The sequence below is a fragment of the Phalacrocorax aristotelis genome, chromosome 15, assembly GCF_949628215.1.
Source record: "Phalacrocorax aristotelis chromosome 15, bGulAri2.1, whole genome shotgun sequence".
In the NCBI taxonomy this organism is placed as follows: domain Eukaryota; kingdom Metazoa; phylum Chordata; class Aves; order Suliformes; family Phalacrocoracidae; genus Phalacrocorax; species Phalacrocorax aristotelis.
In genome coordinates this window covers 15020642-15044983 of record NC_134290.1, presented here as the reverse complement: position 1 = coordinate 15044983, position 24342 = coordinate 15020642, and the positions used below count along the sequence as shown (strand labels likewise).

General features: G+C 46.6%; 1 protein-coding gene across 25 annotated transcripts in view; it reads right to left on the bottom strand.

The window, feature by feature from the left end:
- The window catches only part of FBRSL1 (fibrosin like 1), a 553269-nt gene that overhangs the window by 57888 nt on the left and 471039 nt on the right, over positions 1 to 24342 (bottom strand). For all 25 annotated transcript variants that reach the window (XM_075110636.1, XM_075110656.1, XM_075110637.1 and 22 more), the window contains one exon: positions 771 to 816. In XM_075110636.1, the coding sequence (XP_074966737.1) occupies positions 771 to 816 (46 nt within the window). The remainder of the gene's footprint in view (positions 1 to 770; positions 817 to 24342) is intronic.

Below are 24342 nucleotides of genomic sequence, written 5' to 3'. Positions count from 1 at the left end.
GAGCCGTGCCACCAACCTCCTCGCGTGATAAAGTGGAACCATTCCCAGCGCAACGCCTTCCATCACGGACCACGCTTTGCCCTCTCCAGGGCCGCTCCTTCAGTGTTTTCGCCCAGTATCCATCTCAGTGAGATTATCCCTGGGAACACATGAAACTAGAGTCGCCTTGTTTTACGGCTGTATTTAGAGATATGTCACTGCGCCTCCCAAGGGGAATCTGAGCCGGCGCAGTCTCTTAGCAACACCCAGAGCGTATCGCAGGTAACTCTCAATTAATAGTAATAGTGGGAGCTGCGAGCCGAAACCCTGCAACCCGCTGGGCGCCTTCCGCCTTGTTTCAGAGAACCGAGACACACAGGCACAAACGCTCTGCGCGCACCGGCAGGAGAGGGATGAGCAAGCCCTTGTAAGGATCATACAGATAACAATGAAATATTGATTTGTTTAAAAGAAATGAGGATTTGGCTGTATTAGAGGGAAAATCATATCCCCTACAGTAAAGGCTGACTTCTCCTTTGTCAGTAATCCCTCTCCCTAAGACATTTGTTACAAATCTGACTGGTAGGGAAGAAGTCCCGCGCCACGCTGAGACAATGCAGCTCTAAATTTTAACTTAATCATCAAAAGCCTGTAAAGCTGATCTTTATGACAACGTGTGTGGCAAAACTAAAGGCGCTGGCAAACACGATGTCCTGCTGTTCGCACGATACTGATTCACAAGTCAAACCTCTTGCTCTAAGATAAGGAAAGCATTTCTTCAGACCACTTACCTTTATTTGCTGCAGGGGAGAACAGCTTCTCAGAGCCTACAGAAGCCTGAAAAAGAAAGAGAAAAAGAGGGTCAGTAATGCTAAAGGAGAATTTAGGAAGGTTGCTCACAAAAACACAGCTCTTAAGACAAGTTGGTTGTCTGTAGACCTGCAATTACACATTGCACCTGGAGGGTGCAATGTTGTGCCATTAAAGAATAAGCATGCATCCTAGGAAGATGAAAGCAAAGCGTACACAAGTACTGTCCTGATCTCACCCAGCTATATCCTCCTGTCTCGTTTATTTAGGCAGCCATGCAATGCACAGCTATTTTATCCATGATTCCTCATATAAAAACAAAACCAGTGAAACTGCTATCAAGCTGAAGGAAAAAAAAAAAACACAAAACCAAAAACATCTCAAAGCCTCTCTCATTGAAAATAAGCTCGTTTCTTGCTGAACATGCAAAATGTAATTTGTGTACTGGAAACACAAGTTGCAACTGAACACATCCGTATGAAAGAGGGTGTTATTTAATATTATGCCAAATGATAGGTACATGCTGCTATGCACTTGGTTGAGTATGAAATAAAACGACTTCCTCTTGGAAGAAGCCTGTCTCCTTGCAAACTGGGTTGTACTATGCTGTTTGAACTCCATGGCAGTGTATGTGTGCTCCTCACAGCTCTGGGAAATAGTTAAAAGAAATCCAATTAACCTAAACCTTGTAAACAGCTTCATGATAATCAGGGTCACTGGGTTACAGACAAGATGATAATGACAGACAGGGAAAAAAAGTCCATTCATTGTAAATAAAGCTTTTATGAGTTAATTTGATGGCTTCCTTCCCTCCCCCCACTGATATCAAACAGTCAACCTATTTCAGCATAAGCTTTTCCTCCTCGCTATCTGATAAAATAGCAAGTAGCTTCTAGAGAATCAAAGCTGGTCTGGGAGCGGGGAGCACGATCAACATTACTACCATCTACAAGATAGCTGAAAATATCAACGTGTTGGCACTGACTGCCGCACGATTAAAATGGGGTGAAGTACAAAGCTGAAGAGCAAAAGATATTGAAAGTGAAAAAAGGCTTTCTCCCCTGGCTGTGCTTTAAAAACAATGAATTAATTCAACACATGGCTGAACTCAGTTGATTTTCTTTTTGATTTTATTGATTTTATTCTAAGGTGCCTTGGGAGATTTGCATGATAAAGAGCACTATGAATTATTTTACACTGTTATATATTTTACATGACGACTCAGAAGGAAAAAAACAAATAGTAAAATGCAAGAAGATCTGCATGAGATATAGTAAGAAGCAAGAAAGAGTGATCTATTAATGTTATTTCTAAGGAAAGTGGCACTGCAAGCACTGAATGTCTGTCTTAATGCAAATGCACAAAAAAGAGAGGGAAAACAACATGAAAAATAGGTTGAGGCTGAGACACAAGAAAAAAATTCTGAATCATGTCCACGACAAAGCTGCACGTGTAGCTGTGGCATGTATGATCGTTACACAGCTCAGCAAAAGGATCCTGAAATCTTAGGGAAAATCAGTTACCTGCACGATCCCTTCACTGCATGGATTAAAGAGAGGAAGAACCAGGATTAAACAAGGTTTTGCCTAGGCTGGTTTGCAAAGAAAGTGTAACAGCGTCACACAGCAGCAACAACAAAGGTGCATAAAACGTTTCACAGCCGACTCTGAATTGACAACCCATTGTTAAAGAGTTTTTTTCACTTATAATCAACACAAACTCACCCACGGACGCAGAACACATCTGCAGGCTCTGGGAACTCACCCATACTAACAGCTTACACAAAGCCAGGACCTAGCCTCAAAGCACTCCAGAAGCACTAGGACACGTGGCAGGTGGATAAATAAGATTCCCCCATTTTACAGGCAATGAAACTTTGGCGTGGCTTGCACTAAAGCCCAAGCAGTAAATCGGCAGCTGAGCCACAAATCCTAATAAGCGCTGGTTTCTGAGCCCGCGAGAGGAGCCCGTTCGCCGGCAGCCTGCTCGGGAGAGCTGCCCTTCCCCGGGGTGCCGTCCGGAGCAAGCTGCCAGCTGCAGGACCTGCTCCGGCGGCAGCGGCCAACCCCAGCTGGGAGAAGCTTTATGCCTCTCCTGGAAAGCTGGGTCCCACCGACACCGCTCTGTGGCAACCACCAGCTCACTCCCTCCTGCGCAGTTCAGTACCGAGGATTTAACATAGACTGGCACTGTTTAATCAGGAGCTGAAGATCTCAGTGCTACAGGTCCAGACTATATAAGAGCAATGTTTAAGGAAGTCAAGCAAGAAAATTTGCTTTTAAGACAAAGTAAAACACAGGGATTATCGCTCAGTCTTCTGATACCAGTACCTGGCACCGCCTTCAACAATCAGTCAACATTTACAGAGCAGCGTTTTCAACATCGCAGCCACAGTTTACAGACACAAACCTTCACACCTAGAGTTTACAGTAACTTTTGCTCTCACTTCTGGTGATTTCTAGCTCCAGATCTGAGCAGTTTTTGGCATGAGCACCATTCTGAAACAGTGAATGCCTGTGCTATAGGATATTCTGCAAGCTGCTGTAAAGGCAGGAGGGAAACTGCAGGAGGAAGAGCCTGAATACATCATTCAATTCCATCAGTCACCCTTTAAAGGAAGCATACAATAAAACCTATGTGTCTGAGGGAGCCCACTAATGAGTGAAAGAATCCAGCAAACCAATGCATCTGCTAAAACAAGTCCCCTCCCAAATTTTCTGCTGTTTCAAGCAAATCATTTGCATATGTTTAAGAAGGGATTTTTTTTTTTTTAAAAGAAGCTAAATTCTTCCCTTGTGAGCAAAACCGGGCATTTGGAGTCCTTTATGTGAAAGGGTTCAAGCCATCCCAGGAAATCCACCTATTTTGATTACAAAATGAAACTAGAAATTTCTCCCCTCAACTGCCCCCCATTGCCCTCTGCCCGTCTCCATCTGAAGGACCGCCTCGGGGTCAAGGGCAGCTGGAGCAGCTCCGCGCACCCCTCAAGTCTTTCACTGCCCCCAAACTCCTTTCTGTTGCTGCACGAGGCAGGGAGGCACCCCCAGCCCGAAGCTCACAGACAAAAGACACCTCTAGCCCTGCCGTACCTTGCTGCTCAGCTCCCTCCCCCACGGAGCACCACCGCAGAGCCCAAGACAGGCGTGTTTTCATAAAGGCTTCTGCTTGCGAAGTCCCACCCTCGCCCCTGATAACGACCTTTGCATTTTAAGCATATCTAACATCTGTCCCAAAAGCGAAGCACGGACAAACAGAGAGCAGCACACATTCCGAGGTAGCCGCACGCTGCTGAAACTTTTAAGACCCCGCACCCTTTCGATGACACACTAAGATCCGCACCAAGCCTTGCACATCCCCCCGTCGCGGTTAATTCAACAACGTCAGCAATTCGCTGTCCCATTTTGATTTTATTTTCTACAATAGATCTAAAGGGGAGAATGTCTCCACCCAGTTCTGTGGCAGTTTGAAACCAGGCTGAATATACTGCAGAGAAAAAACATTTCTACCCTTTTCTGCTTTGCAAAGAGGAGTGGTGCTCCAGCCCCTCATCCTTCCTCCCGTTGAACCTAGCACATATAAACACCGATTCAATTTTCAGCGCTAAAAGCTTAGCAAAAGCACCTTTTTCCTCAAAATGTGAGGTGGTAACCACAAAGGATGTAGCACACCCTCTCCTCTGAAGGTGAACAGTGAGGCGTCATGAAGCCCATGCCTCATTCATCCTGGTTCCCGCCGACCCAGGGCAGCTGAAAGGTGTAAGAGCTCCTACAGATGAATAATTTAATGATTATATATAACAGAACAACATCATCTGACAGAGACAGCATTATAAACTATGTCAGGCCTCACAGTAATTACTTTTTATTTTTCCCCCTTTCTCTGTAGCCCATAAAATGGCTAACAGGGAATAAAACCGTTCCTTATCACCAACAACAGAAGCTCTGCGCGTCTCCATGCAGCCTCCTGGAGCACAGAACGCCAGATCCAAGCCCGACAGTTGAGGCACCTGATGACAAGACATTGGGAAGTTGCTCGTAAGGCCGCGGTTCTGGTTCACAAGGAGCATCACACATGGTGTTGTGCTTTGTACAGGGCCAAAGCCAAGCATTCCCCCCAAACTGGAGCCCAGTACGGTAGGAAGAAGGTAAAGGAGGCAGTAAAATACAGTTTATGTTTTATTTCTGGATGGTTGCTTATCTTCTAGACAGCCAAGAGCCAGTCTCAAGAGACTTTTCACACTGTTACTGAACTTAGCAAGCACTAAAAAACTCTCAAGAAAACCCTTCTCCAGCAGATTTTCAAACTAGAAGTGTTGCATACGCTTAGAGGAACTTTGAGCATGAAGCACGGACACTACCTGAAAATTTGGGCTCAATTTTCATTCTTCCCTTTGATCTGATTGCCCTGCCTTCACCTATCATTCCGATGCCACTCGACCGCCTGTCTAGCAGGGAATTTCAGCACATGCCAGTACTGCCTTACTAGCTTCCAGCTGGTTCTGTAAGTCATTCATAGCAGACCCCTTCATTCAGTAATATGAGGAGAATAACTAAAACAGGAAGGTATTGTTTGGGTTGTGATTCTTCTATAGGAAATGGAAATTGATACACACGGGAAGGTGCAAGAGGAGCCTAGAAATCACACACGCACACACAAAACCAAACTAAAATTCACCCTGAAGACCAAGAAAGTATTCAATGCATTCCAGGATATAGAAGCAACCCACGGGTAACACTGCCTGCATTGTGAGGGGATGTTTCAAGGGAACCTACGGTCTTTTCAAAACCAGGATTATTTTTGGAGGGAAATCACAGCTCGATTAAGAACACAAAAGAAAAGTTAGACCTGCAAGTCAGTCATTTAATGCACCGTCACAGGGGAAAAGAGCTGTAGGAAGTACATGAGCTACCTTTTTGTGATGCCTTCTAGGAAAATCCAGCATCGTGGTACACGGCTGGCTGGGAGAGAGCACAGCCCAGCTGTGTAAGGGATTAGGCAAGAGGGAATGGGATACACACTGGACTTCTACAAACCCACACTGCATTTTGTGATTATCTCCTGAAAGCAAAGAGGCTTCACCCGTCCCCTTCCCTCCCGAGACCTTCACACAGAATGTACAGCCTGGGCTTTCAGGAGGGCTCAGCACTCCGCTGCTGCCCTCGGGGCACCGACCCGACTGGAGCTACCAGGTATGGAGCATTTCCGAAAATCCATTGAGATACTTGAATGGTGACCAGCTTGTTCTGAAAAATCTAGTTCCAGCTGACGGTGAGGATCGCTTATGAAATTCTGGCTGTTGATGTCCGATGCAAATAAGGACTAATAATAAATAAATACTCCCTAAACGAGACCAAATGCATGGCACATCTCCAGCTTTCTAGCAGCAACCCTAAAGCTTCGGTTGTGCCTTTAGCTACACCATAACGCATCACAGTGAAACGCGTGGCACAAACACTCTGAACAGGCAACTACTTATTGGAACGGCAATGCCTTAAATGCCCCGGACACTTCTAGCTCAATTTTGATTCAGGGCCATCTCTGGGAGGTAGCGATAGGTCTTCCACATCTTGCATGAAAGGTCACTCTTCAGAAGGTCCACTAGAAACAAAAAGCTCCTCGGACTGTACTTTCAAACAGCAACGTACTTGTTTAGGTTCCCACCTCGCATGCATTTCGCACATGCATATTCAGTACCGCTACAGTCCTGGAAAGGGACTTTGACGATGCACTCCTCTCTTCATCGTCAGTTTTTCTTCCAAGAACGCTTATTCCTCTCAGCAGTTTATATAACCGTGACTATTTTCTTGCAACAGCCCCTTTGAGAAGCTAGCACAGGCTGGGAACAGAGAATTAAATTAGGCCACAGAGAGCCTAGAAGCAGAGATCACTAGTCCCGATGCGCCACTGGATTACACTGAATTTACACGATGGCAAAGGGGAAGCAAGGCAAAGCGGATGATGACTGGAAGGCACCGAAGGAAATGCTGTACAGGCAGTTGGGTTCAGTTAGTGCAGGGCAGCGGGGAGCCAAGCCCATGGCTCCTCCGCAAGTTCAACATTACCGTTTTGTTTTGGACCTTCTCTTTTGGCACACAGTGATAAGCTTAAAGTAATACCATTTTGAATCCAGGGCATGTTCTTCAGTGTTTTACAACCATTTTGGGCTAGATCAGACTAGTTTAGATTAAGCAGCAATGGTAATTCTTAAAACATACGCTGCTGAGGCCGTGGGCTTATTGCACAGATGCGCCCCTTACCGTGACGAGGGGTGACCTAACGCTCCGAAAGCGGCGGGATGCCTGACCTACAGCATGTCTGCTATCAGAGCCTCGGGGCACAGCCTTGCTACCTCCTCTTCCCAGACCAGCCCTCCAGCCCCTGGAGAACAGCTATAGCCCAGAGTCTTTCCCTTCCTATTCCCTCCATTAGCCATGCTTTAGGATTCATCTTCCTCTGAGCAGTTGCTGTTTCCCCAAGGAAAAGATCAAACTCCCTCTGCTTCCCAGCTCAGCTCCAATAAATAAATCAAAAATTTAGTAAAGGAGGAGAAAGGAGGAAGCTGGGGTGTTGCTGGGCCTCACCAAGGCTGGTCATACAACTGCAAAAGGTCCCTTGGCTGTTTGCAGAGACACTGACCAGAAAAGAAGATTTCCAGCTGTCCCTCATTAAACCCAGCCAAAATACTTGCTTAATGTTATCGTGCCTGTATGTCCTAATTTAAATTAAGGCACACTTGGTCTGTATCTCAGTATCCTCCTCCCTCAAACCTCAGCTCCCAGACCGCTACCAAAACCTACCTTGATTCTACACTCCTGGCTATTTCCCATGCTAAGCAGCACTGATTTCCCCATTACTACGTGTTCGTACGCTCCACGTCCTGGCTTATTCCCACCAAGCAAGTGCCAGTTATGGTTAGCAGGAAAAAAAGAGAAAGCAGAATGTGAAATAGATGTTGCTCTTCTTTTTCTCACAGCGGGTTGTTTTTACTTCTGTGCTTATGGACAACGCCATCAACTCAGCTTCTGGGTAGCCTGGCCGATGAGGGGCCTCCGGCGGCTAGTCCTCTCCCGGCGTCACCGCAGCAGGCTGCACCTCTCACCGTAGGTCAGAGGCACCGATGTGCCCGTGTTAAGGGCAACTGATACGCGCCCTGGTCAGCGCAAAACAATTCTCCGTGATGCATCTATAAAAGGGCTTTGTGCGACCTGTTTTTAAGCATCTCGGGCAACAGATGTCTCACACTTCCTGAGAGCCGACCCTGCTCCTGAACAGCCACGCTTTTCAGCCTGGACTTCCACATTTAACATTTTTCCATTACCCAGACGTTGACTGAGGCAACCACAGCCTTGATGACCGATTTAGCCTTTGCTACCGAAGTAGGGAAAACGTGCCTATGGATACGAAAGGTTGGGAACGCTGTGTAACAAACCACTATAGTAGCTTCTATCATTGTCATTACAGCTTGAAACTACCCAGCCAGGCTGTCTGTTTGGCCGGGATACGGGTTTTTATTGCACTAAACCAAACGGAACGGAGAGTGCTCTTTGCAGAACTACCTAAAACTTCTTATAATTCAAAGGCTGCATTGTAGGAAGAGTGATGGGGGAGAGCGGGGACTGTACTGCAAATGACAGGTGGCAGACTGTTGTTTGGTACCTACCAAATTACTCTGCTGCTCCCAGGGCTGCCTTGGCATTTCATTATCCCAACTCTCTCCTGGAAGGATGCGGACATAAATTCACACCTCATGTCCTGGTTTCCGTCAAACCGAGTAAGAGTGCAAATGCTGGCACCAACTGGGAATGCCAAGCAGGGCTTGGCACGCTAGAACAAACTCTCAGCTGTGGTCTTTGCCAGCTACCTGCATTTATCATTGTAATGGCCTGCCAGACAGGACTTGGCAACCGACGGAGCAGGGCGGGAGGAGGAGGGCCAGGCTCTGCACTGCCAAGCAATTCATTCCCATAGCTCCTGCCATCGCTGTACCAGCAGGGCAATCTTCATTTTATTTTATCTTTTAACCAATTATGTGTCACCCAAATCCCACCTGCAGCCTTCTCCAACACAAATGGCTATAAATCACAGTTCAGAGACCGAGAGGGTTTTGCAAGACATTTGATTTCATAAAAAGGTCACTGTCTGTCTGAGAATTGCTGCAGTTCAAAACCGTACTGAGCAACAACCTGCATTGGCAGACAGGGAAGGAACCGCTTCCATGGTCTGTTGCGTGTCGTCAGATAATATTAGAACAATTAGGGAGGCCAACAATGGCAGTATCATTAGGATTCAGCTGAACCAGAGAGCTGATTCCAATTCAGTGAAACACCTCCTCCTTTCAATTTTTGAAGAAAACATAATCGATTCAATAAGACAGGGAAAATTGCATGAGCACACTAGGAACATTCGACATAACCACCCTGAACAGTGGGAGCAAAATACAGGCCTGTCATCACGGCAGCCTGCTCCAATCTGCCTAGGTATTTCAGAGCTTAACACCATGCTTTGCTATTTCTCTCGCTGCAATACTCCGTGGTCTCAGACCACTCAGGATGCTCTGCTGTTTAGGGAAAGTGCTATCTTCCCATTTTTAATCCATACAGTGGATACGTATTGGACCCTGTATAACACTTTTTGAACCACATCACCGAGCAAACATTCGGGGATGCTCAAAAATCATTTGACGCCAATCCTGTTTCTGGACGCCCTTTGGGTCCATCCCCTTTTTGCAGGCGACGTGTCCTGCCAGACAGCCCTCTGGCAAACCAGAGTCGAATTCTCTGAAAAGGACCAGCTTAACGGCAATAAATACACAAGATACAGAGAAGATTGCATTGTCCTCCTAGCCCAGACCACGCTGCATGACACACGGACATCCCTCCCACAGAAGTTCCCAGTTACGGATGCAACCCTGACGTGGCCCTTTCCTGGGCTGGGGGGGGGTCAGGGAGCTTATCAGGAAGGCGGCTCTTCTCCGCTGCTATTGAAACTGGCTGTATTACCCGCAGCAACCTCAAAGGAGTGCCTCTGCAGAAGGCTCTTTTGTTGTTGTTGTTTCTAATTCACTGCTCCAAAATATTTCTTGGCTGCATCCCAGGGCTGAAGCCTTATCTGCCCATCCCCCTGGCAGACACACAGCAGCTGCGGAGGCTTATCACAGCTGCCTGTCCACTGAGTTTACAAATTAACACCCTATCGAGGCTGCACGAGGGCTGATTAATCAGAGAGAGGCAGTCTGAGGGCCTTTATCACCGTAAGCGGCTGCTGGGAGAGAAGTCACAAATCTCTCTGGAGGCCGGAGATGCCTTACAAATGAAAGAGCGGGAGGCCGGAGAGGAGGAGGGTGCAGCGGTATGGGAAGCAGATATCTGAGAGATAGTGGTGGTGGAGGTAATGGAGCAGTGGGAGGGGGCGAGCTGCAGGCAAACGCCAGCACATTATGACAGCCTAAAAAAAAAAAAAAAGATAATTAACAGCCTATACCTCATGATTCTAGCTTTCCCTCCCCGGGCTATAATTTAGCCTATTGCTCCTTTGCTCCAGAGGACAATAAACATTTATTATGTTAAACACATAACTGTGCTGCACAAAAGCACCGTTCTTTCCCAGGTCCACTCCTTTCACAGCTGTGCAATCCAGGAGGAGGATGGGGCTTCTGAAGCGGGCTCCCCTTTTATGCAGAAAATGACTCGGTTTGGACACAAAACGCATCCCTGGCTTTGCCCGAAGCTGCAGCGTGCTGGCTGCATTCATACCGAACATGAAGGTGAGTCCCAAGGACCGAGAGCTCTCAGGCGGCTCCGCTGGCCCACCAGCACCTGATACCCAGCGTAAGGATGTGCCGGGGCGCGGGAGCATCGGCAGCGTGGAGCAGCTCCTGCTGCAACTGCAGAGATGGCGTGGTTCAGGCAGGCTTCACCACCCAAGAAGTATCTCCTCCTTTCAACTCAGCAGCCCCGCTAAGAGGTTTACTGGGAAGTTTTCAATCCCACCAGAATTACGTGTAGGAGAGTTTCTTATTACAAGATGAATATTGCAGTTGTGTGAATCATACTGGAGCAGCGCTGGCTCTGCCCCCTCCGGGCACTTCATTCATTGTAACAGCACAGTGATTTAGGAGATGTGCCTCTTATAGCGGACTATGGGTCAGGCACTGCTCTTCCTTTCCTTTACTTCAGTACTAGTTCCTGCTGCAGCCCCCAGCTTCGTGCTTGTGCCAGGACAAAGCTAAATACTTATAAAGACCAAGGAGACTCACTCTAAAGAGATTTTAAAAGTAATACATCTTTAAAGGAAACCAAACTGGGCACCTGTCTGCATCTGTCAACATTCATTTGTATTTTTAAGTTTTAAAGTTTAATCCCTGTGACCAAGACACAGCTGGATTTTTCCTTTAAAGCGTAATATACACGTAAGCTGAGATTCTCATGCAGCAACATAACTCCAGAAGGTAAAACTTCAAGAAAAATGTTAGCAGCATGAAGGCATTGGTGAGCAAATGCTGCAACCCCCTCCTGCCCAGTCCTTTCTGTGAAACACACCAGGAAACAACTCAACAAATACCCTCTGGATAAAATGTCATTCACTGCAGCTTTACCACCATCAGCACTGGGCTTGTGTGAGCTCTTGGGGAATGTCCATTCCCGTTTTGCCCACGGAAACCATAGAAATACAGACGAGGACTGCCACAGCCTTCCTGAACACCTTCAGGCTAGCTCTTTTCAGACAGCACCGGAAAGCAAAATCAAACAAAAATGAATGATCGTCTGCCTTTTCCTCTTCTCTTGATCCAATGAGAAAACTATTTCCTGAACCACCCGGACTATGGGTCTATGAAACCTTGCAGATGCCCAAGTTTCAACAATATCCATTAGGTTAATTAGAAACGGGCAGGGAGGTTCTGAATGTTAGTCCAGGAAAGGAACGACAGCTTTTTTATTTGAAAGCTCCCTGCCAGGCTCTGTGAAGTAGACAGCTGCGGAAGGTCTCCTCAAAGCTCTCCTCCGCGAACAGACACCACATTAATTCGAGCTTGGCTGGACCACCACGCGTTATATTCAGCAGACCCACGGGTTATTGAACGAAGAAGCTACGAGGCGATGATACCTCCCGTCACCCCAGCCAGATAGCAGCAACTCTATACACGAAGAAAACATCAAATATCCATCAGCTAAACAATACGAATGTGGTAATCCCGAAACACGGTGAAATTTGAGGATCTGTCTCTCTGGTGCTTGTCAGATTGACTCTTTTAACTTCATTATCAAGTCTGCCCACCAACCCTTCTCCCTCTCGCATCCTGTGTTTCTACGTTTTAGGGAAAAAAATGTCTCTGTTGGACTAGGTGTTCCCCACAGCTCTGTTCCCGCACGTGGACACCCTCACCCGCAACACGAGCACGCCGCAGGCTGCAGTGGTATTTAAAGACCCAACAGACGGGAGTAGGAACACCTAAAAAGAGGGAAGCAGGACAGCACATGAATTTCCCCACAAACGGAGGCTGTGAAGGAAAAAATAAGGAAGACAGATAACGGTTCACATCTGCAAAGCATTTGGCTTCCTACCCCTCGCTCGCTGAAGGGCAGCGAAGTCCACTCGCCTACTTTTTACACAGAAGGGGCACCAAGCATTTCTCCTGTGCTATACAGTAAGTCAAGAAAGAAGCTCTCATCATTATACTTTGGTTAAATATGGCATTAACTGACCTCATCATCTGCGTAAGAAGGCGGTGAAGGGGGCAGTCCACTGTTTGCAGCTGACATATAATCTGTCTTCTCCAATTAGATATGCTTTGCAACAAGTGTGGTGGATCCATTTATTTCCGTACTGCAATAATGCAGATAAATCCAACTTTGGCTCCAGTCCCACTGCTTTCAAAGCTGGGGCTCCGCATTTCCAATCCTTGCCCTTATTTTTTTTTTTTTCCCCCTTTCTGCTGCAAAATGTCACCAATTTACTTTAGCCTGGGGGCCCATTTCGAGTTTTACCGCTAATATACGAGAAATGCATTTTTCAAGCTGTTACCACTTAACTGTACTGATATCAGCCACTCAGGGGACACAATATTGTTTACACATCCTGCTCTATGGAATAAGCACGGATGCCAAAACTCTGCCTGCGTTGTGAAGGAGACGTTTACTCTCTGTTTTATGAGATTTCCTCGATTTGTGACTGTCTCAATGGTCGTAAAAACAGCTGTAAATCAAAAGAGCACCACAAAATTGCAATAACAACTGTCGAACTCGGCTCTAAAGATCATAACTCCCAGCAACAGAAGGTGGAAGGCTTTTTTCTGATTTAATACCAGGTGTGGGGGAGCCCTAGCAAGTCTACGTGCAGCACCGCGTCTGCCCACGGTCACCCACACACCAGCTCAGCCAAAAACCTCTTCTCTGGCTGCTCCCCTATGGCTTGCCCCTAACTCTGCCCCACGTAGTCCCTCCGGCCTCTCCCCTCCTCTCCGCTGGAAAACAGAAGTCTTTTTCAAATGCCTGGAGAACGCTTACACAAATAACTGCTGAATGCATGGCCCTGTTTAAAGCATTAAAATAGACAGAGAAGTCAGCCCGGTGTTCAAACACGACTGCGCTTTGAATTGTGGCTGCTTCGCAAAATGGCAATGGCTTTAGCAGATTAGCTCAGCAAGAGCCCGTCGCCTCGCTGCTGGCCTGCCCGAGAGAGCCCAAATTCCTGCACAGTCTCTCAGCCCAGTTTTTAGGGAGTGGAGTGAAGGAGGAGAGGGCTGGTGAGACATGAGTTATTAACAACCATCTTCTGGGAGCTGATTCTAGCTAAAATGGTTCCAGAACAGGCAGCTCCATTTGCTCTGACAGTCTCCAGCGAGGACTGGCCAAGCAGCAGATGCACGAATGCGAAAGTTTCTGTTACTCTGTGCCACTGGCTACGGTCCAAACCAAAGAGAGAGTTTCACCCCGTGGGTAAAACAGCCTTCCTGGATTTTTCCATGCCCCATTCCAGTTGCTTTTACAAACAATCTTCTCATCCTTGTCTCCAAAAAACCTAAAAGACACTCAGTTCCTGCATCTCGCCACCCTCCCCAATCTAAAACTAATTCGCCAACGACAAACTTTCTTCACCACCTCCCAGCTCTCTGAGAAACCAGCTACGGCACCAACAGCCACGCTATAAACCCTGGGCCAACGGACTTGCCTAGCCTCTTTGTGCCCTCTGTCCAAGGCATGGAAATCTTTCCTGTCCCACCAGTCAGGTCTTCATTCTCTTTTTCAAGCTTCCTCTTAAATCAAGCTTCTTTCATAGCATTTAAATAGCCTAACTTTCTCCCTTACAGAAGATTTGTACACGCATAAGCCAAAGTATGTGAAGAAACGGGAAGAAAAAGTTCACGGGAAATAAGTTTTGATGCTGCTCATCTCAGTTTCTTTTCTATCGTCCGCAGAAGAGCAAAATACACTTGGGTTCTAGTGTGTTACTGTATCTGTGCCTGGCAGTGTGTTTTTCCAGATGCATACCCTAATTATGCTCTTCAAGTAAATGCCCTATGGAGCAAGGTAGTAGAAGAGAAAACCTCTTTACAGTCACCATCATGCTGTGATCCATTCTGGACAGGAACTCCCCCCCTGCATTGAGAGGACAATTTAATTTCCATGGACCACTTGATGCGAAGGGAAACGGATCTATATTCTTTTGTCTGAAGCCCACAAAGTGTCAGCCCTTCTTTTCCCATTCTTCTGGTAGACGTGTACATTCACATTCTTGAGAAAATCCCCAATAGACAGGAATGGTCTTTCACTTCCAATACATTATGCCTCCCTGCTATAATCTTCTCCTTCTTGTACAATGCCTCCTGACTTTCCTTTGGCTCTTTTCTTTGCAATTTTTCCTTTATGAATACAACCAGAGAGACAAAACAAAAAATCCCCCAAATCCAAATGAACAAAAAATGTCATTCAGAGCCTTTGCCGATGATGTTACTGGCAATTCCAGTTGAGAAACCATCTGTAGAGACATGAACTGATCTGACATAGGGAACAGCTAGTTCTATTTCAAAAAGCTCTGTGTTGTCAATGTTCTGGGGATAGGAACTCCACAAGCCAGCTGAAGCTAACAGGGTGAATATGTGATCAGCTACACCCATGCAGCTCTCCCAAATTTCTTTCTTTTGTACTATTGCGACTATCTGGGTGGGGTTGCAAAAACATTAAAGCAGACAAATATATACCATGCCAACTGCTGACCACAAAACCAGGCCATTTCCTCATGCACAAACCCTAAGAAACTTCTCCCAGTTATTGGCTCATATCAGTAACCAACAATTTTCCACAAAAACATGGCTCTGCGTGCTAGAAGTTACTAGATTTGGAGCCTGGCAAGTCTCAAGAAGGACGGCAGGCTGAACTCCAGACGCATGCCTTGTACCAGGAAGGTGGTGTACTCTAGCAGCTCAGTCCATCTAACAGCAGTTGTTATGATAAGGCATAATTGCAGGGCAATTACTAGGTTTATTTTCCATATGTGCTGATATAATTTCGCCTGTAAAGTTTTGTTTCCCTGCGGTGAATGGTAGATGTCTGCCAGAGGTTGTGTGTTCTAAAACCTTCTACTGTGTTTGCTCACGGACCTGTGAATGAGCAGAGCACCACTGACCCAGCTTTGCTCTTCTCCCTTCACGGTGACGTCTGAGATGGGCCTTTTTTGAGTCATTGGCTAAGGCTTGCCATGCTCGGCCACCAACTGGAGATTCCAGGACATGGCTTGCCAAAGGGTCAAGCCGGCTCTGGGCAGAAGAAAGCTGGCCCAGTGGGGAGGAGGGGGAACATCACTGGTGTGTGTGTTCAACCACCAGCTTTGCACAGGAGATGCTTTTGGAAGGAACAGGAGATCAAGCTGTACTTGACCTCTCTTTGGCTAACTATTTGCTCATTTGCCAAGGCAGCAACAACTCCATTCAGCTGTTGGGTTGATAACCCCGCCCAGACAACAGCGTCTTCAGGAGCTGCATGCTGGGCTCCCATGGCTTGGCCCTGGCTGATCCCCACTTGGCCTCTTAGCGGCAAGGGCTGAAGCCAGTGCCCTTTCCATACATCTCTTCAAAAGTCACACACCAGCTAACAGCTCATTTCACCGGAGCTTATTTCTTGAGCTGGAGGCACAAATGTAGTGTTATTAAGAAACCTTTGTGATTTCAGCCTAGATGTGACTGTGTCTGCTTAGTAAGGAGATGAAAAGCCTTCAGTGAAAAAAAGAGGCAGAATAATCCTGCATGTTAATACACAGTGACTAACACCTTCCTGGTGACAATCTCCTTGTACTCACTGCAGAGGGATGTGTGTAATGATCCTCCAGAGACACTATCTTGAAAACGCACAAAAGGCTCTGGATCAGACCCCAGCATCTTCTGATTAGCTTAGCAAGAGCAGTAAAAAGGGACATCAATTTTCGAGAAAGCGCATTCAGAAAAGCACTTGATCAAACGCTTAGCTCCATGTATGTGCTTAATCTCTCTGTAGCTGAAGCACTTTCCTAAAACAATGCCTTGTTTATTTCTTCGGCGAAAAATAAACTCATGGAAAGGCCTCCAAAACTGAAAATGTAGACTTGAATAGTCAACAGTTTAGGAAAATTCTGAGTCGGCTCTGAATTTCTGTGGCTTTCAGCTCATCTGTAAAACAATCTGGAAGTGCTGACTTTGGCAAATAAGAGGAAGAAAGAAATAGAAAATAAAGAGAAATAGCCATGGCGGATGAAGCTGCTATCCTACCGTGAAGATAGCCTACATTAATCCACAGAAAATGTATATACCTTTTGTTGGGCATACTCTTCCTGAGATCTCACTGGTTTTTTTCCTTTCCTAAAACAATACCAGATACACCTTGACAAATCTGTCACGCGGCAGCCAATCCATCTGCGTCTCTGCATCGGGCAGACTGCAGAAAATGGAATTTTTCTTTCCTGTTTGCCTCCCAGTTCCGTTGATGCTGCTCCCCACTAACACACGCACAACTCCTCGCCCTGCTCCCCTGGCTGGTGACTGATTGCCGGACTTGGAACAGATGGCTGATGGAGCCAGGACTACTGTTTCCTATGCACTTCAGCAGTTCCAATCAGGCCTTGGCGCCTCCTGCCTAGCTCTGCAAGAATGCAAAGCAAAAGGTGAAGCAGTTCTCTACCCAATGAGCCAAAGCCACTTTCTAAGCTCATTTAAAATACATAGTTTACTAGATATTTCTCAAAATAGGCAAGTTCACAAGCTAAGTAAGAGCAGCGAAAAATAATCTAAGGCACTTAAATAATTTGTATTTTTAATTTCTCCCTCAAACTTGCCTATTCCAACTGTATCATTTTGGACAACACAGTTTTGTGGAAGAGTATATGCACAACTCTGCAAGACTGACTAAGCTCTCCTTAAATACAACCACGGAAATGTCTGGCTTCCTACGTCCGATTCAAGCTTTCAGATCCCAAGACTTATTGCTATACGCCACAGGAAGAGGAATGCAAATAAGTCAACCCCTCCACCTCTACCTTCACATCCAGACAAGTAATTCCAGTGCCCCAAGTCCTCCTCCAGCAGCACAGAGCAGCCTGAAGCACTTTCTGAGCTGGGTACTCACAAAGAACTGCTGTGGTTTTTGCTGTCTTTATTGTGAATGCTCCGGGGCAATGACCACCTTCAATTTGTGCCTTCCGAAACATCAAACATGATATTAAAAACCTAAGAAATAGTTGTGCTTGTGCACGATAACCTGAAGGCTTTTTTTGCTCTAAGCCACTTCCAGCATGTACAGACAAAAGAAATAATGTCATCCAGCCTCCAACACTCCCAGCCAGCAGCGGCAATGTGAACCATAACTTTGCTTCTGCTCTACATTAACGTCTCTGGGCATTACAAATACACACCTCATTCAAAGATCTCTCCCCAATTCATTTCACTCCAAAAAGGGAGACAGATGGTAGAAGACAGAGGGTTTTACAGTAAGAGGGACTGGATTTTTTTTCCTCTTCATTTATTCCCTACGCTGTTTCTTATCCTGGGGGACCTGGAGTTTCTTTTGATAGCACCGTGCTGCCTAATAAACACGCATACAAGCACAGTCACAAGCATACATCTATCATCAAAGAGCCCTTCTTGTCTCCACTCCCCACAAAGCTGATTAATGATTACGTGTTTAACACATACATTATACATGGGAGGGGGAGATGAAGAGGGTAAATCCAAGCCCCTGTATACATTTACATATATTTACATACTCACATAAAGAAAGCAGAGGAAAGCAAAAGAGGGCCATTCCCATTGGGACAAAAATCCATTTTGGTAAACATACCTCCTAACTCCCCTTTTTAAAACTACAAAGGCAAAGGGAAGGCTCTACCTGGCCTAAGGAAGAAATTAAAGAGCAAGCATGCAGCCTGGTTGGGTTCCTGCTGTTCCATCCTGCCACGGAAGGAGTAACTCCGCTACCAGCGGTCGCATTACTTTGGGTTTGTAAATGTGATCTAACCGCTGCAAGGGAGTTTAAGAGAAAGGAAAGGGGTTAAAGTTTCAAGGGTGCTCTTGGTTTGTATTATTAATTCATGCAGCTAAAATCCCAGATCAGCAGGCAATAAATTAGATAATTAATTCAATTAAATGTCTCCTTTATGTAGAAAGAGAAAAAAATGATGTATCTTGTCACATCAATCAATACCCAGAGGTACTGGGAGCGTTTCATGGACTGCAACCTGGGGTGACTACAGATCAACCACAAAGCCAGGCCTGATCCTTAAACGCAGACAAAGAGGAGATGTAGCCTGGAAGGGCACAATATGGCAAACTTCCTTCTACATCTTTCCAGGCCGAGCCAATCCTTGGACCTGGATAACTGCCCGTGTAAAATGAAGCAGCCTGAAGGCTGCTTTAATCACGCTGACTGCCAGTGGTCTCAGGCAATTGTTCCAGCAGCTGGGGGACCAGTACCATGGTAAAGGACTCCCCTGACAAAGTCCCTTCTGGCAGCTGGGACAAAGCTGGCACTGAAACTGCTATTGTGGCTCTCCGCTCTCCAAAGCGTCCTCGTGCAGAGTTAATCTTCCTGCCACCCGCTCTGCTGATTTTCAAACATCTTTGCAAGGTTCGGATTTAATACTGTTCGTTCGCAGGGGGTTCTCGTTGCGTGCTAGGGGCAGACAATTGCGTTGGGCATTAATCTCGGCTGAACCAATCCATACCAGCTTTCTGCTGGTCCAGCTCCACCCGTCGCAGCCCTGGCACAAGTGCTGGTGGAGAAAAGGCGCAGAGCGGTGGCCACTGACAATATTTTCAACATACTTGCCTAGTATCAATCCTAAGGAGTGGAAGGGGTAGACTGGGATGAGAACTGGATGAAATGTGAGAAAAGGAAATGTGCCGTACACAGGGCTGGTCACGCTCCTAAGGCTGTGGCAGCTGGACGGCCAGAAAGCTCGACTACCTAGAAGGCACAAATAAGGAACTATTTTTTCCCTTCTTTTTCTCCCCGTAACATTTTGACTCTGAGTCATGACCGCTGACCCCATGACTTCATGCCTTCTCTTTCCATACAGCACAGGGCCTGAACTAAATAAAGCTTATTCCAGATACAAACACAATCAAAATGCAAACATTTTCTTCAGCTTTAGAAGCGTGGAAGAGATTTGCCTTGACTTTTTCAAACAGAAGAGTTCACACTGCTCAGGAAGCTGCAGCTAAGAGGCTCCATTTAAATTCAGACAAGCACCAGCGTTCATCGTCTCGCCCGCATCCTTTCCTTCGCCCCTGATCTCTCCAGGTCCTCGCAGACCAGGTTGTTTCAATACAGTTCCTGACTCCACGAACTGAAGCAGCTGTAGACCGTTGCCACAAACACATCATAACATAAATCTGCAGCAGCCATTGTAAAGTATTAAGTTGGTTTGCGCTGAGATGAAGCAGTGTGGGGGGAATCGGTGTCAGGCTGCACAGCAGCACATCCCTCCAGTGTGCGAGGTCACTGCCTATCAACACCAGCTGCAGGACCAGGGCTCGCATCGGCTCGGCACACACGCTTTCCTGGGCGTGTTCTATCGCTGCCTCATATAAATGCAAGCATACTCTTTTTTTTTGCGTTGCTACTGCAACGTCTTGTGGTGGATATTTCAGATCTACCTGGGCTACAGCCAGGAGGTCTCGTCTTTGTAATGGTAAAATAACTAATAAAGAAATACAGCTCCATCAAAACACTCTTGGTTCACCTCCACTAGTACAGGCCACGTACCTGATCTCAGCCAGCGTTTATTTGTTTAGAAACCTAAAAAACATCTCCCACACACAATGGAAAGTCATGCGTGGTAAAAAAAATAACAAATACTAAGTCACCCTTTCCCAGCCTAGAGGTTTGTGAGCCACATCTGATTTGTCTGAGTTGGTATCTAGTTGGTCTTCGAACCAGAGACCCAGACTTCTGGGAGGAGAGCTAAGAATTCAGACAGTTTTGATTCTGAGACATGGAAAATGATCACGCTAAAGGTGTTGCGGCTCAAGAAGGTGTTAGCGGCATGCCCCTACCACCCCTCCTTGGCAGATGCCCGGATGGAAGTCACAGCGCTGTCATTCAAAAGCAGCGGTTCCTCGCGCCCCGTGTTTATCCGCTCAGTGAAATGGGTTATGGTGTCAAACTTGTGCCGAGCGAGCTACGGCTGAACCTGCTGCTGGCTTCATTGCCTTGCATATGTCCAGGGGTTCGAAAAGCGCTACAGTGAAATTCACTTTTATCTTCACTACTTCTACATTTCAAGTTGTTTTATTTCCAAACTGACAAAATGAGCAAGACAGTCATTCTGGAGACTGTTCAACAACACACGGCCGAAGCCTCAAGACTATGTGCCATCTCTGAGTAATGTCTCTTGCACAAGTCTGTGCCAGCAGAAAAATGACTCAACTGCTAGACCCTGGGGACTTTGGGGTTGAAGAAGCCGACAAACCATGCATGCAAAAAACCGTGATGGCTCTTTGCACCTTTTAAAGCAGGGAGATACCAAGAACAAAAACCAAAATGCCAACAGGAGACTCTCGCTAACTGAGGAGCGTGCAAGACAAGGGAAGTACCGCAGATTGAAGAGGTACCAGCACTCCTGCACGCGTCTTGAAGACAAGATTACAGTCGCAGCTCAAGTGAGATGACATTTTTAAATCAAAGAGATTTTGGACTATCTTAGACACAGATGCCATGAAAATATGAAGCATGACTGGAAGATCTCCAAATACCGTTTGAAACAAAGAAACAAAGATTTTGCTCTTTGGAGTAACTTCAAGGCAGCTGATATCTGTGTCATACCACCTTGCCAAAACATAAAAGCCACATAAAACTGCAAGTGGGATAAGGGCCATCGTCAACCTGCTCTAGGGTAGGTAGCCAGGAACGATGCTCCACAGTAACCACACCTAAGACATCTTTCAACAGGCAGCAGTGAAAAGGAGGACATGAGAAAGCAAAGGCTACATCGAGCCGATGCGCAGAGAAGGTTTTGGGTTATCACATTCAAGGTTTGGGGTTATTTCACCTTATACACAGAGAGGGGCCTATGAGTGCCCATTAAACACACAAAACAATGGGAGAAAGCGATCGGTCAGTGGTTTCGGACCTTGCTTTGGAGGAAGCAATGTTAGCAAGAGAGAAGCACATTCAACCTCAGACCCGGTGCCTGACCCAGCGCTTCGGAATAACGTGTTGTGCTGCCAGCACGGCTGCGTTGCTGCCTCTCTTCGGCCATGCTAACCAGAGATCCAAAGATTGCTGCAGGGACCTTCCCCACAACATAAAGAGACAAACTGAATATGTGAAAATATGTGAGGGGAGGAAAAAAAATAAATAAAAATCCCATCAGACAGGAGGAGCAGAAGTTTCCCTGCTGTTAATGCCTTGGGTGCGCAGCAAATCCAGCGTTGCACACCAGGCTAGAGTGAAGGCAAGCTAGTGAGAAATAAGGAGTACACAATAGAGCACTACAACTGAGATATTCAAGAGACCAAGCAAGGTTTAAAGCTCACAGATTACAGCCAAGTATAATACGACAGAGTCAGCAAGCTTCTCCAGTACAGAAGTGACTCAAACTTTGACATTTTAACTTTGAAATTCCTGTTCAAATATGAGTTTCTCTACAGCTACAAAAGCCATGAAAAAGCCCCGTAGCCACGTCTCAAAAAAACCCCAACGTGCAGCACAGAATCTCCCCCCTCCTCCCCTGGTTTGTACAGCACCTAGTGCAGTGAAATCCTCGTCTGTCACTCAGGCTTTCAAGTGCTACCACAATGCAAATAGTAACAAAAAACAGCCCTTGAAATAGCAGTCTTGAAAAAAACGTTACCCTTTGTACCGCAGATACCTCTATAATAATCTTCACCGTAAACCGAAAATGTTGCCATCGCACCGACAAGCACTGGAAATATTTAGTGCCGCTGCTATCAACCTGGGTTTAGTTTCATTAGCAGCCCAGACATGCGGTAATGAAGAACCCATTCAATTCTCCATCTCCGTTAGTGGTACACTTCATGCGCTCATGGAAAGCACACATAAAACTGTTATCTCTGACAGGGATGGACACATGTGTGCTCGTCCCAGATTTGGAAATTGCATTGCAGTGAGTGCAGCCTTCACGTCACTCAACTGCGTGGCTTAGAATTTTACATTTTAATTTTTTTGATGTCTGGGGAGATTAAAATGAGAACTGGCAGCATGTGCAAGGGATACTGCACTTTGAATGTGTTATCTATAGTGATTCAGGCTTCCCGGAGCTCCAGCTGAAGCAGGTTTTTCACGATGGAAGAAACCACATTACATTGCTCCCTAGGAAGTGAAACAAAACAATAAAGGACGGTTAATCTCTTCTCTAATTCTGCTCTGTGGGACAACTCCTTCAGCAAGCAGCGCCTGGCTGTATCTACCTGGGAGGGGGTCATTTTACTTCGGCTTCCTCTTCTGCTTCCCTCTGTCCCTGGGAGCGCTCTGTCTCCCTGCTGCATCTTTCAATGGCTTTATCAGAGCTTGCACCAACTCAAGCGTGAAAAGTAGCTCTGGGCCCAGCAGGGAGAGGTGGGGGAGTGTGTGTCTGTGTGTGTTGCAGGGGGGGAAAGAGGGGAAGAGGAGGGAGGAAATGTTATTCTGTCCTTTGTCTTTTCAACAATTTCTTTTTAATGCAACTTGCAGAGCAGCATATAATTAGGGGTCTTGTGGAGCAGGCTTAAACTCAGGAGTAACCCTTCTAACGACCTCAGCAACGGATAATCAGGTACGCGGCTGTGGGGCACAGCACGCCTCCCCACCCGCCGCGCATCTCGGCCTCGTAATTAGAAGCCTCCACACTCCGCTGCATAAAGGCAGATTGCAAGGACAGCGTGAAGCCCTTGTTTGAAGCTGGGGGCACAAAGATTGCAGTGCCTGTGATGGATGGAGACAAAGACTCCGATACTGGAACGCTTCCAGCAGCCTCCGAATACTTGCAGCATTTCTGATGGACATTTTCAGGATTTCTCAGAGCGGCGAGGTTTATTCTCCCGCATCCCCCTCCGAATTCCTCCACAGCTCCCTCAGCCAGGGATATGGATGTGCCACTGTACGGGCATACGCCTCCAGAGATGCTTCCACGGTTTTATCATGAGAAAAATACATGTTTCCCACTTTCCCCTGTGTTTTCGTCAGTTCTCGTTCCTGACTAGGAGTGTTGACACTTAGAAACACATTGTGCTGAGGAGAAAAGGCTCAGTGTTCCCCTCCAAAATTCCAGAACTGTGTTTTAGCTGACTACGTTCACAACGATTTGAAACTGTGGTAGCAAGTACCACGTTTAAGTTGTATCTGATGTTAGTGTGATTTCCCTTAAGCATGAATAAAAAAAAATTCCCCTTCCTAAAAAGGCACGTAAACCCCCTTTCTCTTTGCTGATCACAACTCGGTTTTCTCTATTTATGTAACTTTAAGCACAGGAGTAAATGAAAATTGACACTGAAGCATATCCCAGCTACAGGGAGAGAGGAGGAAGGAGAAAAGGATAGAGGACAGACTCTTCGGGTGAGAAAAATCTAAGGAGCGAGGGGAGGGTCAGTTTGCTTCATGTAGCCTCTTATCAAACAAATGCTCACTTCTACCCCAGTTCCACCACTTCAGTTTCATCTTTTGGGTGGCCGCCGTGGCTTGCTTGCGGGCTCCTCTGCCCCCAGCCCTTCCCGCACAGTGCGGCAGCTTCTCGTCCCACCTCAGCCACAGCAGCGGCAAAGCCAACGGGAGAGAACCAAACAGCTCAGGCAACTCGAGCACAGCCCAGCAACAGCCTGAAAAAAAAGCAGCGAAGCCAAAAGGGCTTGAATAATAAAACAGAGGGAAAAAAACCCAGTAGAGCCACTCAGCAGCTGTCAATTGCCAGACAGACAAGCTCCCTTGGAAAGAGCGTAGGAGGCAGGTTCAGGGAAGAACAATATCCATAAGGCAATGCAGTGCCAGCGGTTTCTTCCTCGGTTTATAATGACAAGTTAACAGGGGCTGGAAGAGAATGAAACAGGGAAGATTTTCGTAGGAGAAATCAGGACACACTGCCAAGGACAGCTGCCCT